The sequence below is a fragment of the Armigeres subalbatus genome, chromosome 1 (genome assembly GCF_024139115.2).
Source record: "Armigeres subalbatus isolate Guangzhou_Male chromosome 1, GZ_Asu_2, whole genome shotgun sequence".
Lineage (NCBI taxonomy): Eukaryota > Metazoa > Arthropoda > Insecta > Diptera > Culicidae > Armigeres > Armigeres subalbatus.
Window position 1 is genome coordinate 4,754,502 of NC_085139.1, and position 15,728 is coordinate 4,770,229.

The 15,728-nt window shown below is 42.4% G+C and overlaps 1 protein-coding gene across 8 annotated transcripts in view; it reads left to right on the forward strand.

Moving 5' to 3' along the window:
• The first annotated feature begins 723 nt into the window (after positions 1-723).
• The window catches only part of LOC134220005 (uncharacterized), a 212,489-nt gene continuing 197,484 nt past the window's right edge, over positions 724-15,728 (forward strand). For 3 of the 8 annotated variants that reach the window (XM_062698928.1, XM_062698950.1, XM_062698945.1), the window contains exon 1: positions 724-1,706. In XM_062698928.1, coding sequence (XP_062554912.1) covers positions 1,511-1,706 — 196 coding nt within the window. In that variant the 5' untranslated portion in view covers positions 724-1,510. The remainder of the gene's footprint in view (positions 1,707-15,728) is intronic. The other 5 variants (XM_062698970.1, XM_062698983.1, XM_062698976.1 and 2 more) reach the window with 3 other exon arrangements.

Genomic DNA, 15,728 nt, shown 5'->3' on the forward strand with positions numbered 1-15,728 from the left:
TCGCAACATGTTTCAAAAAATCCAGAATAAAACAAAGAAAAATCACATGACAATTAATATACGTTAAACATTTAGGATGAGTGGAAAATTGAGAAAATGTAAATCGTGTAAAAATAGAATCCAGTGTATTTCAATCGATATCAGCATATATTGGGATGCACTTCCTCTAGGGGTCCAAAATAGGACAGTTAGCCTACAAGCCCGTGAATATATTCTATGTACTGATCTGGTACTAATGACACACTGGTGTTACCTATTCGTACCATGGTACAAGTTGTACCACAAGTGTGTACTATGGGAGTTCTACCAGTCAAATAATTCAAGCAGGTTTGATAAGTTTAAAAATTATTAGTTTATTGATGTTACTACTACAACTGCTTGATAACGAATGAGCTCCTCATTCGTGATGTGCTATACAGCGCACTACTTCCGAAATTAGGTTTAACGTATGGATTGTGAGAAAAATCCAATTTCGATAGCGGCTATAATTCGATTTTCTACTGAATTTATAATAATTAATTTGAAACGAAGAATAATGATTTCTTAGCGGTTGAAAATTTTTAGCGTGTGCCGCCGTGTGATTGTGAATCGTGAAAAGAGAAGAAACAGAAAACTCACCCGTTTTGTCGCTTTTTCTCACTGCTGCTCAGTCGCTCTTCTCACCTGCTTTGCTTGGCAGGCAGCATCGCGACGACGACGACGACGACGGTCAAACCAAAACAAAGACGTCGGCCGCGGATCGCGATGCAATCATTCGAGTATCGCACTTGGTCCGTTTAGCACGCGTCTTCTGATTTGTCTGCTCTCGCTTATCGAATTAGCTTAGCTCGCTCGATAGATATAGTATTTAGCTGCATTCGTTTGTCGTTCAGTTCGCGAATCCACGTGCGCGCCGCCGTCGGGGAGCATACGCTTCTTTTGGTCGTCGTTCTTTTTCCTGTTCAGTGGTGCAACAAAGTAGTTGGGTGATTTGATATTAATTGTGAAGAAAAGGAAGTGGAGTAATGCAATGAAATGATTCGGGATGAGAGTGGAATCATATGAGGTGATGTGAATATCATTGAATTTGAAAAAGTGTGATACAAGGTAACAGAAAGAAAGTATTTTCCGAAGCTGCAGTTTTTTTTTGGGTTTTCACTGAAGAAACGAAGATTCATTGATGCAAATGCATAAATAGTTATTGATCCCAGTGCCGAAGGAAGCTTTGGAAAAATTGCAAGCACTCAGTGCTAATAAGTGTTTTGTATAAATAAATTGTTTAAGTTTGTTTTTTTGGTTGCAAACAAAATACATTCTCGTCGATAGAAATAGGATAAAATAGTTGATAACATCAGCATATTTAAAGTGGCACCTCAGCTCAGGTGATCAACGGTTCCGATCTAGTACTGCGCGATTTATCTCTCATATATTGTGAAGTGCATCTACAGCGTGCTCAAAGTTGGCGCTGGACGGGATCGAAGCAGGCGACGGTGCTTGGAGCCACGAGACATCCTCCCCGTGTGCGCTCAAGATGAGTCTGAAAAAGGCGAGTCGCACCAAGAGCTTGTCGCTGAGCGGCGACGACTTTCCGTTGCGGCCGGCAAAACCGCGGGCGGCCTTTGTTACGGCCAAGCGACCCGAGGATACGCTGAAGATCATGAAGTACATCGACGATAACGTGATCGGGAAGGGTGTCGCATTTCTGGGACCGTTCGGTCGACGAAAAGGTAGGTGGAAGTACAAAGCTACATGATTCGAATCTTTTAAAGTGTTGCAATTTTTATGAATTGTATTGTTGGGGGCACCTTACACCAAGCGGTGTTCCTTGACGGTGACAAAGGAACCGGTTCGCCGTATTAAGAGTCACGAATGTCATTAATAACAAATTTGCGCCATACGCAACCACTCAATTCGCCATAACCTTCAATTAAAATCTCATTCATTCGCGATATTTGTGAGTGGCGGTGTCGGTGCCGGTTTTGGCAACCCTCTCTGTAACCAGCGGCGTGCATCAAAAATTTGAGAAAGAGGCTTTGAATAATAAATCCATGCTTCTTGTACAGACAGACGGAAATTCTGAACCATAAATACCTCTTTTTTAGATACTTTGGCTTAAAATGTTTTTAATTCGACCTGTGAAAAAATCAATCAAATAAAGCCGCGTTAACATTATTTTCTCACTTGTCAAAGCCGAAAGCATGATTATCCAACGTGTCGATGATATCAATTTTAACGCCATTTGTCGGACTACCAAAGGTACCCTGTATGATGAGTGACGCATCCAAATGCGAACCTGCGCGAAAGACGGTGCTGATAATTGACATTGGCGGCCGCCGCGCCACCGGGTCTAGCATGGCTCGCTCTACTGCTATGCTCACCACCACCCCTCGATTCCCACCTGTTGCCCGCGTGTCCGTAGCTTCGAAACTTTTTCGCACATTCTCGCAACACCTTCCGAAACACGATCGCCCCACAGGCAGTCGCCACCGCCGTCAGTCGTTGGTAGAGAAGTGATCAGCAAGGCCATCTGAATTCATGCAAATCGAATGGGAACCGATCTGGTTGCTGTTTTTGCGACATGAGGTGGCCTGTTCGGCCGAGTCATTTTTAGAGAGGAACGATTGAGGAAATGTTCGCGTTTGAAATTCGAATCTGTCTCTGGGCGACACATGGTTATAGCATCAGGTTAAATAAACGTATGATATGAAGGTGTACAAAATTGTTAATTCAATTTCATAATCGGTTTTGTTTTTTATGAATAAGACGACCTTTGTTTCCAATTTGTATCAGATTGCATTTCCATTCACATTCATAAGATCTTTTCGTCCATACCATTTGCATGAAACGAGTTCCGCATTGCAGTACTAGATCGTATGGGCGCGCATCGCGAGGATGGGGCCAATTAAGTTGTTGTGTTGTCTCCCGTAATCTCCCTTTTATTGCTCCCCGCAAAGTGCGATCGCATCAAACGAGTCGCAAATTAACAAGGGCAACCGCACAACTCTTAGGGGCCCGATGAGCAATTATATGATTAGCATGCAAAGTAGTTGTGCATGGTGGGATGAGTTTTTTGTACAGTACAGAACAGTGTGTAACCGACTGGCGATCAGCGCTCGCTGATCGGTCAGAGTTCATGGACAGTCGAACGAGATCGGTCACGAGGGAGTGTGACGTTGCACTTTGATTGATGGATTTTAGTTCGAAAGGTGAGGGCTACGAAATAATCGTGAAGAACGTTCATCGGCCAAAGAGTATGGATAAAAACTGGTATTCCGAGTGAAATTTGCGAACAATTGACAAGTATGAAATTGGTCACGAGATTCTGGAGGTATTCTGAAAGCCTGATTGATTTTTCATGCGCAACTTCTTAAGAAGAAAGGATTTCGCTGTACTCAACGACATTTCATTTGAAAAGAATCACCGTGTACCGTTTTTGACTTAACCTTCCGGGACTCGCACCGTTGTAAAAAGTACAACACATTGAGTAAAAAGAGATATCTTCATAGTCAGTTGACCAATTTGCACCAAACCACCATGGATTCCTCAAAAAATTAGTTCTTCGTCAATTGAAAAGATAATAAAAGTAATTCGATAGAAGGCTCGGGTAAATATAGATAAATAAAAGGCTCAGGTGCACAGGTAAAAGTGACCAGTAATGAATTATTTATTTATTTAATTAACAATTCATTCTAAAGTAACGCGTTTTTTTCTATATCATTTCTGATAATAACCTTGGAGTTGATTCGCAGTTCTCATTCATCTATGACCGTAGGTGGCCACCAGGCGGCCTTCCGGAAAATCCGGAGCATCCGTAAAAATGGTAATTTTGAGAAGTACGTCCTAGAGCAGCGCAATTTTTTCTAAACTATTTCCGATGGTGATTTTGGAGATATTCAAGTTCTTACTCTGCTATAACCATAGGTGGCCACCAGACTTATAATCCGGAACGTCCGTAAAAATTGTCATTTTGGAAATTTTGTCCTAGAGCAGCACATTTTTTTCTAGACCATTTCTGACAATAACCTTGGAGTTAATTCGCAGTTTTCACTTACCTATGGCCGTAGGGGGCTACCAGACGACTTTCCGAATAATCCGGAACGTACGTAAGAAATGTCATTCTGGAAAATTTGTCCGAGAGCAGCCCAATTTTTTGTAAACAATTTATGATGGTGATATTCGAGTTAATACACAGCTCCTACTCTGCTATGACCGCAGTGGCCACCAGGCGGCCTTCCGGAAAATCCAGAACATTCGTAAAAAATGTCATTTTATGAAGTTCGTCCTAGAGCAGCGCAATTTTTTTAAACCATTTCTGACGGCGATTTTGGAGGAAATTCACAGTCATTAATCTGCTATGACCGCAGGTGACCACCAGATGGCCTTCAAGATAATCCGGAACGACCGTAGGATTTCCTGAAAAAATTCCCAAACACATTTCCGAAACATTTCCTTAAGAAGTTTAAAAAAAAACAGCTGAAATAAAATTCAAAGAGATTGCCGAAAGAATTCTTAACCAAGTTTCCAAAGAAATTCCTAAAAAAATCAGAAGAATATCTGAAGAAATCTGCAAAGTATTTTATAAAGGTATTTCCGAGGGATTTTCACAAGACATTTACGAACAAACACCTAAAGGAATAAAAAAAAATTGTTAAGCTATCGCCAAATGCATCTCTAAAGAAGTTTTAGCAAAGAAATTTTCAAATTAAACCCTGGAGGAAGTTCTGAAGCAATTCTTAAAATCCGGAGTATTTTCCAATGGAATCTATGGAGAAATTTTCAAAGGAATACCTGGAGGAATTTCGTATGTGATTCCTAAAGGAATTTTGATTGAATGGCTGAAGCAATTTCTGGGTGAACTTGCGAAGGAATTCCTGGAGGAATTTCTTAAATAATTTACAACATTGTTTTGTGAAGCCACCAAAATATTCTTTAAAATAATATTTTTCGCAATATTTACTTTTTTGAATTGATTATTTTGCTGCTAAAATCTATATATGGCACGTTTGTTTTTGCCTGGAAATTAATGTAAAATACCTGGAAAAATCAGGGAATTTTGTTTTTACAGATGAGTAGACACCCTGATTTAATAAGGTGGTGTTCGAATTTTGGGGCAATTTTTATTATACGTGTCCGGCATTTGGGACACAGTTTGAGAGAATAACATCATTCAGCATTGATAGTTACAATCAATAAAATATGATTATCAAGCGCTTATATGTAAGTTCTTTTCTTTCGCTACTCGATGGAAACTATTGATTTAATAAAATATTTAAATTCATATGCCATAAGAACCTCCGAAGTAAAAAATGTACTTAAGTGTTCGGAATATGAATCAAAACGGTATAAGAATGTGTTCCTGGAAATCTCGTTATAGTTTTTTTTTTAATTGTACCTGTTGTTGAGAAAACTCATCCAATATTACTGATATTTAAAATATTTGTTTTTTTTTCTCTTTCTGTGAGTGAGTCCATTGTGTCCGTTTCTCCATGTCGTGCATCCAATGATCGTTGCATTATTCGGTTGCCATTTATACGGGTAACGTTGGACTCCAACTTGGAGGAATGCCTCCGAGCAGAACAAGTTGTCAGTCGTCATCAGGCAGCCGTGACGGTAAGGCGCGTACCCCAAACGCCATCGTATGGGCTGCGAATCCGGCGGCTGACGAGGGTTTTGCGGAGGGGCTGGGAATCGAACCCATGACCATCCGTTTGTAAGGCTCAAAATATAAACGTAGAGATAAATAGGGTATAATATTCAATAGTGTACCCCTAACCACTAGTAGACCCTCCAGTTATTATTGCAGCATAATATAAACATTTTTCTATGATATTCCACCGAAAGAATCTACCTTACATTATAATGATTTGATTACATGCATTGGAAATGCTATAGAAAGTAAAAATAGGGGGTCTTTTATAGGGCAGATTCAGTCAGACTTTGAAATCTTAATTTCAACGAATAACGTCGTGGATTTGAGTGTTTTATATATGTATCGTGAATGCGATATGCAAAGCTTGATATTTGAAATCACGCGAAATTAATATGTTGAAAATTTCCATTCATTATGCCAGGAAGAGCTAAATTCCGCTACCTGGGGTCCACTACTTGGCATTGTACCCTATAAACCCTGTAGAAATTGAGTCGGAATTGTTAGCTGAACGAGCGATCCAAGATACCGGGTGTTTAGTAACGTTTGCTAGAATCCAACTTTATTATTATTTTTTCTAATATATTTGTCCATTTCTTACAACAAAACCTTTCATACGTATTTTATGTATGCTCTGCAACAGGTTATGGGTCTGAGCACAGTATTTATCTATTGAATGTTAGAGCTTATTCTGCGATAGATATGGATCTAAGAAGCGTCAAATTATGAGTTGTGGAAGTTAAGAACAGAAGCACTGCTGATACGAGAGGGACCGTGGACGTATATTAAGAACGAGTCACCAGCTAGCTCCGGTAGAAGGTCAGGCTGAAGGTATATTTACCTGAAGCGTGGACAGAAGGTGATGCAAAGGCTTGTAAGCCTCTTGGCTGCTCAGAAGGAGTTATGGGTGGGAAATTGTCGAGCACTGGGTCGTTTAATTATATAGCACCGTTTTACCCACTGCCCCACTCTTCACTTACCTTTAGCAGGAGCAATGAAAGCTGAAAAACCTTGCGGAGAAGGGGAAGCCGGTTCTCTTGACCAAGGTGGAATAAATTCGAGAAAGGTGTCTTCTTGAAGTGGACTACCAAGACAAAGGCTTGAATACCCCTGTCAGGTACGTAAGCGGAACAAGCAATACATATGCAATGAGGGAGTGCAGCTCTTTCTTAAATAACCTGACCACCAGTTTTCATCTTAAGGTCACTCCTGACGGAATCAAATTTTCAAAGTACTTTGAAAATTGGATTACGTCAGAAGTGATCTTAACATTATTAATTTATTCGCCCCTTGGGCATTTTCAATAGAGATACAATGGTGTACTTGCGCTTTTTACTGCAGATGGTGGTCGGTGGCGATGATCTCGTTGGCTAGCATTATTGGTGGCGGTGATAACGTTGACGATAACGAGGATTTCCGGTCACAAGCCGGCGCGATCATGCTGCTTTCGAGCTTGGATGCACTATGGTCCAGGATACAGATTTATGCGGAAAGATGAATTTTGCGCCAAAACTATATTTTTTAGAAAAAAACTGTTGTTCTACAAAATTGTTCGAAATAGTAAGGCTATCATTATGGTTCTACCAAAAAATAGGGTGGCCCATCATATAAAAAAAATAGAAAATATTTTTTTTATTTCTCAGAATATTGACATGTTATGTTCTACAAAGTTGTAGCGCAGCTAATTCCAATCAATTTTTCTAAAAAAACTTTTTCTGTAGCTCTTAAGTTGGCTGATTTAGAGCAATTTTACCTAATTGGATTAGGGTGTACCTCAAAAAAACAGTATTTTTGATCTAATTTTTTTGTTTCAGATTTCTCGAAAAAGTCAACTTCAGGTGACTTTTAGAGCTCAAAAAAATACAACTTTTGATATGCACAATATCTTTTTCCGATCAAAGACTTTTGGGGCTTTTCAAAACCCGTGTTTTTCTATAAGAATATCGTCTGTATCTTCTTCCGTTGTCGAGTTATATCAATTTATTTGAAAAAACATGATTTTAGTAAAATTGGTAAAACTTGAGATAAAAAAATAACATATCCCCAATTTTTTGACATAATAAAGAATATTAATATATCTTTCAAATGCCGTGTAAACATATTTTTTTGGTCTGCCCTAACTGGAGATATCAACTTATGAAAAAAATGTAATTTTGACAGAAAAACGAATATAACTTTTGATCGGAAAAAGATATTGAGCATATTTACCCAAAAGTTGTATTTTTTGAGCTCTAAAAGTCACCTAATTAAAAATACTGTTTTTTTTAGGTACACCCTAATCCAATTAGGTAAAATTGCTCTAATTCAGCCAACTTAAGTGTTACAGAAAAAGTTTTTTTTAGCAAAATTGATTGGAATAATCTGCGCTACAACTTTGTAGAACATAACATGTCAACATTCCGAGAAAAAAAAATTTAATTTTTTTTATTGATGGGCCACCCTATTTTTTGGTAGCACCATAATGATGGCCTTACTATTTCGAACAATTTTGTAGAACAACAGTTTTTTCTAAAAAATATAGTTTTGGCGTAAAATGCATCTTTCCGCGTAAATCTGTATCCTGGACCATAGTGCAATGGGAACGATGGCGGATGGTGACGGCGGTTGCCCCAGCAATGTATATCGAGGTGATCGAATCTACGAGCAGGTGGGCGCGATGTCGGCTTGGATTGGCGGTTGCCGATCGATTCCAGTCCCAGATTCACCATGCCTTACCTCCGAACTGGCACTATACTCGCCACTGGATTTAATCCGGCTTTATGGATGGCACTGCGGAGTATAATATCCGTCGGGAGGACTGGAAAAGAAAGAAAAAGAAAAGGCCCGGAAGCAGGCTCGGGACTGTCCCGCAACAATTAATACACCAAATTGTCACAAATTGTCTCTCCATAGCGCGTTTCACACCACTCTCTCCATCTATCTTCAACAAACAATTTACCTTTTCTTCTAATAATTCACACCTATTGAAGGTGGACTTTCTTAGAGGTGCTATTGTTGTAATCACTATGCTAACAAAAGATACAATAGTTTACAATAAAATCACTCCGTACTATTTTCTTCAACTAACCGTACTATAGATTTAAGGTTTTACACTACTTTCACAATACCACGCTATTTCTCCTTAAGAGAGCACCAGTTCACTGCATAAGCATGCAAATTTTATTCTGTAATTTAATTTCAATTTAACTTTACTACTACGCACTACTACTGTCTTCGTAGTTCAGACAGAAAGAAAACCCGACTTACCCTCGACGGTCTATTTACCTGAGTTTTTTTCTAACTTTCTTTTGGACATAATTCGGAAGACCGGATTGCTGATTTTGGAGCCAGTTGTCATATGACGTCAAGCCGTAAATTCTTTGATAAAATGGTTCCTGCAACCGGAAGCGTTGAACTAGCTGATGAAAGGATTCTTACAGTTGAGGGATCTGGCAGCGGAGTTATCAAGTGTAGCGATGGAGTATTCTACGTGCCAAAGTTAGCAGCAAATTTGCAGTCCCGTCCTGTTCTCACTACAAGAAAAGCTGAACTATAAAATTCGACGAAACGAAGTGCTTGATACTGGTCAGTGACAAGACAATCGCAGAAGCTGTAACATCAAGAAATTTATACCGCATCAGGCAATGTAGTGACCAAGCTTTAGTATGTAACGGTGAAGTTCATCGAGGAGATGGAAAGATGGGAAGGAGTGAGAAACGCTACATCCTTACACTCGTAGATGATTACAGCCGATACTGCACGATTTTTCTGTTGAAAATTAAGTCTGATATACCAGGCAAAATAATAGAATTTTCGGCATACGTAAAAACACAATTTGGACCAAGATGAATACACAGCTAGGTGTTTCAATCTGCCCAGTTTATGGACGAGAGGAAGGCGGGGGTGAAAAATTCATTTTCGGCGCAAAACATAAACAAACCGGCTGGCTACTAAATCCAAGATGGCTGAATTGTGAATTTGGCAGATTGGAACACCTAGTGGTGTATTTATCTTGATTTGGACGATACCCCAAGCGGATCAGATCCGACCGAAAAGGGAAATACTCAAGCGAGCGGGTGATGACATATTACCGAGAGGAAAAGATTCATGCTGAGTTCACTGCTAAATGAAGTGGCGGAAAGACGGAACAGATATATTATAGAAATTTGTCGTTGTATGTTAGGCCGATTATTATTTTTTTATTATTATTTATTCAGACTAAGGCCGAAGTGGCCTGTGCGGTATATAAGAGTCTTCTCCATTCGGCTCGGTTCATGGCTACACGTCGCCAACCACGCAGTCTACGGAGGGTCCGCAAGTCATCTTCCACCTGATCGATCCACCTTGCCCGCTGCGCACCTCGCCTTCTTGTGCCCGTCGGATCGTTGTCGAGAACCATTTTCACCGGGTTACTGTCCGACATTCTGGCTACGTGCCCGGCCCATCGCAGTCGTCCGATTTTCGCGGTGTGAACGATGGATGGTTCTCCCAACAGCTGATGCAATTCGTGGTTCATTCGCCTCCTCCACGTACCGTCCGCCATCTGCACCCCACCATAGATGGTACGCAGCACTTTCCTTTCGAAAACTCCAAGTGCGCGTTGGTCCTCCACGAGCATCGTCCAGGTCTCGTGTCCGTAGAGGACTACCGGTCTAATTAGCGTTTTGTAGATTGTCAGTTTGGTACGGCGGCGAACTCTATTCGATCGGAGCGTCTTGCGGAGTCCAAAGTACGTACGATTTCCAGCCACTATGCGTCTCCGAATTTCTCTGCTGGTGTCATTTTCGGCAGTCACCAGTGAGCCCAAGTACACAAATTCTTCTACCACCTCGATTTCGTCACCACCGATGCAAACTCGCGGTGGGTGGCTCACATTGTCTTCTCTTGAACCTCTTCCTATCATGTACTTCGTCTTCGACGTGTTGATGACTAGTCCGATCCGCTTAGCTTCCCTCTTCAGTCTGATGTAGGCTTCCTCCATCTTCTCAAAGTTACGTGCCATAATATCTATGTCGTCGGCGAAACCAAATAGCTGGACGGACTTATTGAAAATTGTACCACTCGTGTTAATCCCTGCTCTTCGTATTACACCTTCCAAAGCGATGTTGAATAGCAAACACGAAAGACCATCACCTTGCCGTAACCCTCTGCGGGTTTCGAAGGGACTCGAGAATGCCCTGAAACTCGAACTACGCACATCACCCGATCCATCGTCGCTTTGATCAACCGTGTCAGTTTATCCGGAAAACCGTGTTCGTGCATTAGCTGCCATAGCTGGTCCCGATCGATTGTATCATATGCGGCTTTGAAGTCGATAAATAGATGATGTGTGGGCACGTTGTATTCGCGGCATTTCTGCAGTACTTGGCGAATGGCAAACACCTGGTCCGTGGTGGAGCGTTCGCCCATAAAACCCGCCTGGTACTGCCCCACGAACTCCCTTGCAGTTGGTGCTAGTCGACGGCATAAAATTTGGGAGAGTACCTTGTAGGCGGCGTTCAGCAATGTGATTGCGCGGTAGTTGCTACAATCCAGCTTATCGCCCTTTTTGTAGATGGGACACACGACACCTTCCATCCACTCCTGCGGCAAAACTTCCTCCTCCCAAATCTTGGTAATGACCCAGTGCAGCGCTCTAGCCAGTGCCTGACCACCGTGTTTAAATAGCTCTCCTGGTAGTTGGTCAACCCCAGGGGCTTTGTTGTTCTTGAGCCGGCCAATCTCCTCCTGGATTTCCTGGAGATCCGGAGCCGGTAGAATTAAGTCCTGCGCGCGTTCTCCCAGGTCCATCACCATACCGCCATCTTCGTCTGCCACATCGCCATTCAGGTGTTCTTCGTAGTGCTGCCGCCACCTTTGGATCACCTCACGCTCGTTCGTAAGAAGGTTCCCGTTTATGTCCTTACACATATCGGGCTGTGGCACGTGGCCCTTACGTGAACGGTTTAACTTCTCATAGAACTTTCGTGTGTTATTAGCGCGGTACAGTTGCTCCGTTTCTTCACGGTCTCGATCTTCCTGCTGGCGCTTTTTCCTCCGGAAAATCGAGTTTTGTCTGTTCCGCGCCTGTTTATATCGTGCCTCGTTCGCCCTCGTGCGGTGTTGCAGCAATCTCGCCCATGCTGCATTCTTCTCTTCCACTAACTGCTCACATTCGCCGGCATACCAGTCGTTTCTCTGATCCGGAGCCACCGTGCCTAGTGCAGCGGTTGCGGTGCTTCCAATGGCGGATCGAATATCTCTCCAGCCATCTTCAAGAGATGCTGTGCCTAGCTGCTCTTCCGTGCCACTTCCAGGGAGTGCCACTTCCAGCTGCTGCGCGTATTCTTGGGCTAGTCTACCGTCTTGTAGCCGCCCAATGTTAAGCCGCGGCGTCCGACTTCGACGCGTGTTGTACACCGTCGAGAGTTTTGAGCGCAGGCATACTGCAACGAGGTAGTGGTCGGATTCAATATTCGCACTGCGGTAAGTGCGGAAGTTCGTGATGTCGGAGAAGAATTTACCGTCGATTAGAACGTGGTCGATTTGGTTTTCCGTTTCTTGGTTAGGTGATCTCCATGTGGCCTTGTGGATATTTTTGCGGGGAAAGAAGGTGCTTCGGACTACCATTCCGCGGGAGGCTGCGAAGTTTATGCATCGTTGGCCGTTGTCATTCGATACGGTGTGCAGACTATCTTGTCCGTTGACCGGTGTATACATTTCCTCCCTTCCTACCTGTGCGTTCATGTCACCGATGACGATTTTGACGTCCCGCAGTGGGCATCCATCGTATATCTTCTCCAGCTGTGCGTAGAACGCTTCTTTCTCGTCGTCGGGTCTCCCTTCGTGTGGGCAGTGCACGTTGATGATGCTATAGTTGAAGAAACGGCCTTTAATCCTCAGCTTGCACATCCTTGCGTTGATTGGCTGCCACCCAATCACGCGTTGGCGCATCTTACCCAGCACTATGAAGCCGGTTCCCAGCTCGTTGGTGGTGCCACAACTTTGGTAGAAGGTAGCCGCTCGATGCCCGCTTTTCCACACTTTCTGTCCTGTCCAGCAAATCTCCTGCAGCGCCACGACGTCGAAGTTGCGGGATGTAATTCATCGTAGATCATCCTGTCGCAACCTGCGAAACCTAGCGACTTGCAATTCCATGTTCCAAGCTTCCAATCGTGATCCTGTATTCGTCGCCTAGGTCTTTGCCGATTATATCGAGTCGCATTATCTCTTATATTGTTCGTAATGATTGGTTTTCTAGGCGGCTTATTGGGCCTGCGCAAACCTCCTGTCTCGTCGGAGGGCCGTCGTGTCAGGGCTGTTTAGCGTCCCACCTAACACCAGGACTTGGGCTTGTGCGCTTTGAGCGGCACAATGTCGCTTTGGTGGAGCCTACTTGCGGATACATGCAGCTTTTTATAGAGGTTTAACAGGGCCCACTGTCAAACCCCACCACATCCTAGGCAAGCCCCACAACTCGCAGATGGCCTGGGGAGGGATCGTCAAGCCCTTGGACATAGTCCCTGCTGCCCGAAAATGTTAGGCCGATACAAATATTTAAAAACAATTATGTCTCCCCCTACTGTCAGATTTTTTTTGCCCAAAAATAATATTTTGAAGGGGCAACAAAATAAAATTCGGATAATTTTGTTGAATTTATTTTCTATTATTCCCCCTTTGACCTTCCGGAGACCAATAGGACATAATGCTAATTAAATATTTGTAATGGCCTTAATTTATTCCAACTTTTTAATGCTCTGATGTCCCTGGCCTGGTGGGGTAAGAAACCTGATGTCAAGCATATCAGAGTTTTTGAACGTTTTGGCCTTGACAAGGCGAAACCATCAGCCATACATATGGAACCGGGCTACCTTCGAGCAAAGGAGGAGGAGAGTGATCTTTTGCTCAATATTAATTCATACCTGAGTTTAATTGGCGGATTGCTCTACGTTGCAGTGAATATAAAGCCGCAATGTTAGTTCCCCAAGCGAAAAGGATTGCACGGAAGCAAAATGAGTGATGCGATACCTTGTAGCGACGGCCAAACACGAATTACATTACAGAAATATCCTTGGATTCGTAGAACATTATGTTTATCTTAAACAAGCCGACCCGCCGACCTTCCCTCGCCTAAAAATTAATTGAGACGACAAAGTATCCAGAAAGGGTAAATGTAATCGCAGAACAAACTTCAAAACTGTGGTTTCATTTGCATGATTAACTACATGAAAGTCCTTCGAAGAATGCCAATTTCTTCAAATTAGAGGTTTTCATCTAGCTATATCTCAAAATTTGGACGTGTTAGAGCATATCTGAGGACAGATTCGGATTCAGCGAGCCAAAATCTACTGAAGATACATCAATTGGTTCTGAGGACCCGCAAAAGGTTAAATTTTGTTCCCCTGTGTAATGGCCAATTTAAGCTTGTTGAAGCATAATTTGGAAAAATCATTTAATTGACTACAGCGCCACTAGCGTTCTAGTACTTATGCTTCTACCAAAAAAATCCTGGAGAATTTCCGAAGCCATTCTTGGTGAAATCTAGGAATTTATTCGGGAAATCAATTAGGGATTGCTTTGTAAATTCTTTTGAGTATTCCCTCGAATGTTCTTTAGGAATATATTAAAAAACTCAAAGGTGCAGCCCAATCGGGTTGTACGCAAAGGTGACGTAGGACTACGTAGCTATACGAAATGGAGGGTATTTTTCATCATAATTTGTATCAATTTATTAGCATTGTGCAAACTGCTCGGAGGTCAACCGAATCAAGCAACTGAAAGTAGCTCCCAGTTGGATGAACCAGCCTTGGAAAAGGAACGACTCATCGGCCGCATCGCCACTGAAGCCACTCTTTCAGTGGATATCATCAGAATCCTAGAAGAAATTATGCTCAAAAATATCCGGAATAAAGGAAAAATAAGCAGAATCGGGGGTGGCGCGAAACCAAACACAAATATATTAATTTGCAACGTTCGCCTTCCGCCGGCGATGGAAGCGTACATGCATCTTTTTCTAAAGCGCTGGTGGCAAAGTGAGCGGGACTTGAAGAATAAATTACAAACAGTCCTTTTCAGGACTTAAACTATTTATCCAAGAAGAGGTTTTGACCGTTGGAAAAATTGTTTTTAATAATGCGCCATTTGAAAAACTAAGGCAGCTAAACGTCATTTTTAACTAAGGTGGCGTCTTCATCGATTTGGCCATCGTCGACGGAAAGTGAAATTTTTTGGCACGATTCTTTGGTTTTGTTTCGTTAGTCATTAGAAATGATATCGATTTTTTTCCGGGCTATCATCGTATGGCGACGACAGAAAGTTGCCCTTTGGTAGCACAACCACAAGCGCGCGTCGGAGGGAGATGATGCAATGAGTTTGTTCAAATGGATGGCGTCAGTAGCAGTCAAATGGAATTTCCTCACAAGATTTTGATTTGTTGTTCAGGTTGAATGACGACCACCAATGCAGACTTCCACCACCAATTCGATGATTTTTCATTGAAAATGCTACCAGAGCGCCTCCTTGCTGCTGTGTTCGCTCCGCTGCATCCGCTCTGCGTAAAATAGGAATGGGCGATACCGATACGATATATCGGGAATCGATATTTTCGCTCGGATTAATCGATATTTTGTATGTAGAAAGTTTCCACTGAGCTGGCGTCTTCATTGATTTTATACAAAAGCCACCATTTTATACAAAAGAAGGTTGATCCGACTATCCGAAATAAATTTTCTTCAAAGTGCAAAGCTCAATCGTAAATAGCGAATTTGATAGCGCGTCGGAGGGAGATGATGCAGTAAATTTTAATGGAAGGAATCATTAACAGCAACCAAGCTACCACGCCAAACCTGATGCCACCGAAACAGTCCATTTTCGCAATTAACTCTTAACCAATTTTTTTCCCAATTCCCATTCCAATAACTAACTGCATTCAATCGCTTGTCGACACCTTGCGTTGCAACTGTCTGACCACCACTTGATTTTTCGCTAAGCCTCCAAAGGTTGAAATAATTTTTCAGCATTGCCACACTGCCACCCACTCCTTCGTGCTGCTGTGTCCGCTCCGCTGCATCGAATGTCGAACCGCTTTCTATGGAATCCCGATCAAAATGGCTCGCGCGCGCCGAATAGCAGCTTTCTTGTATTT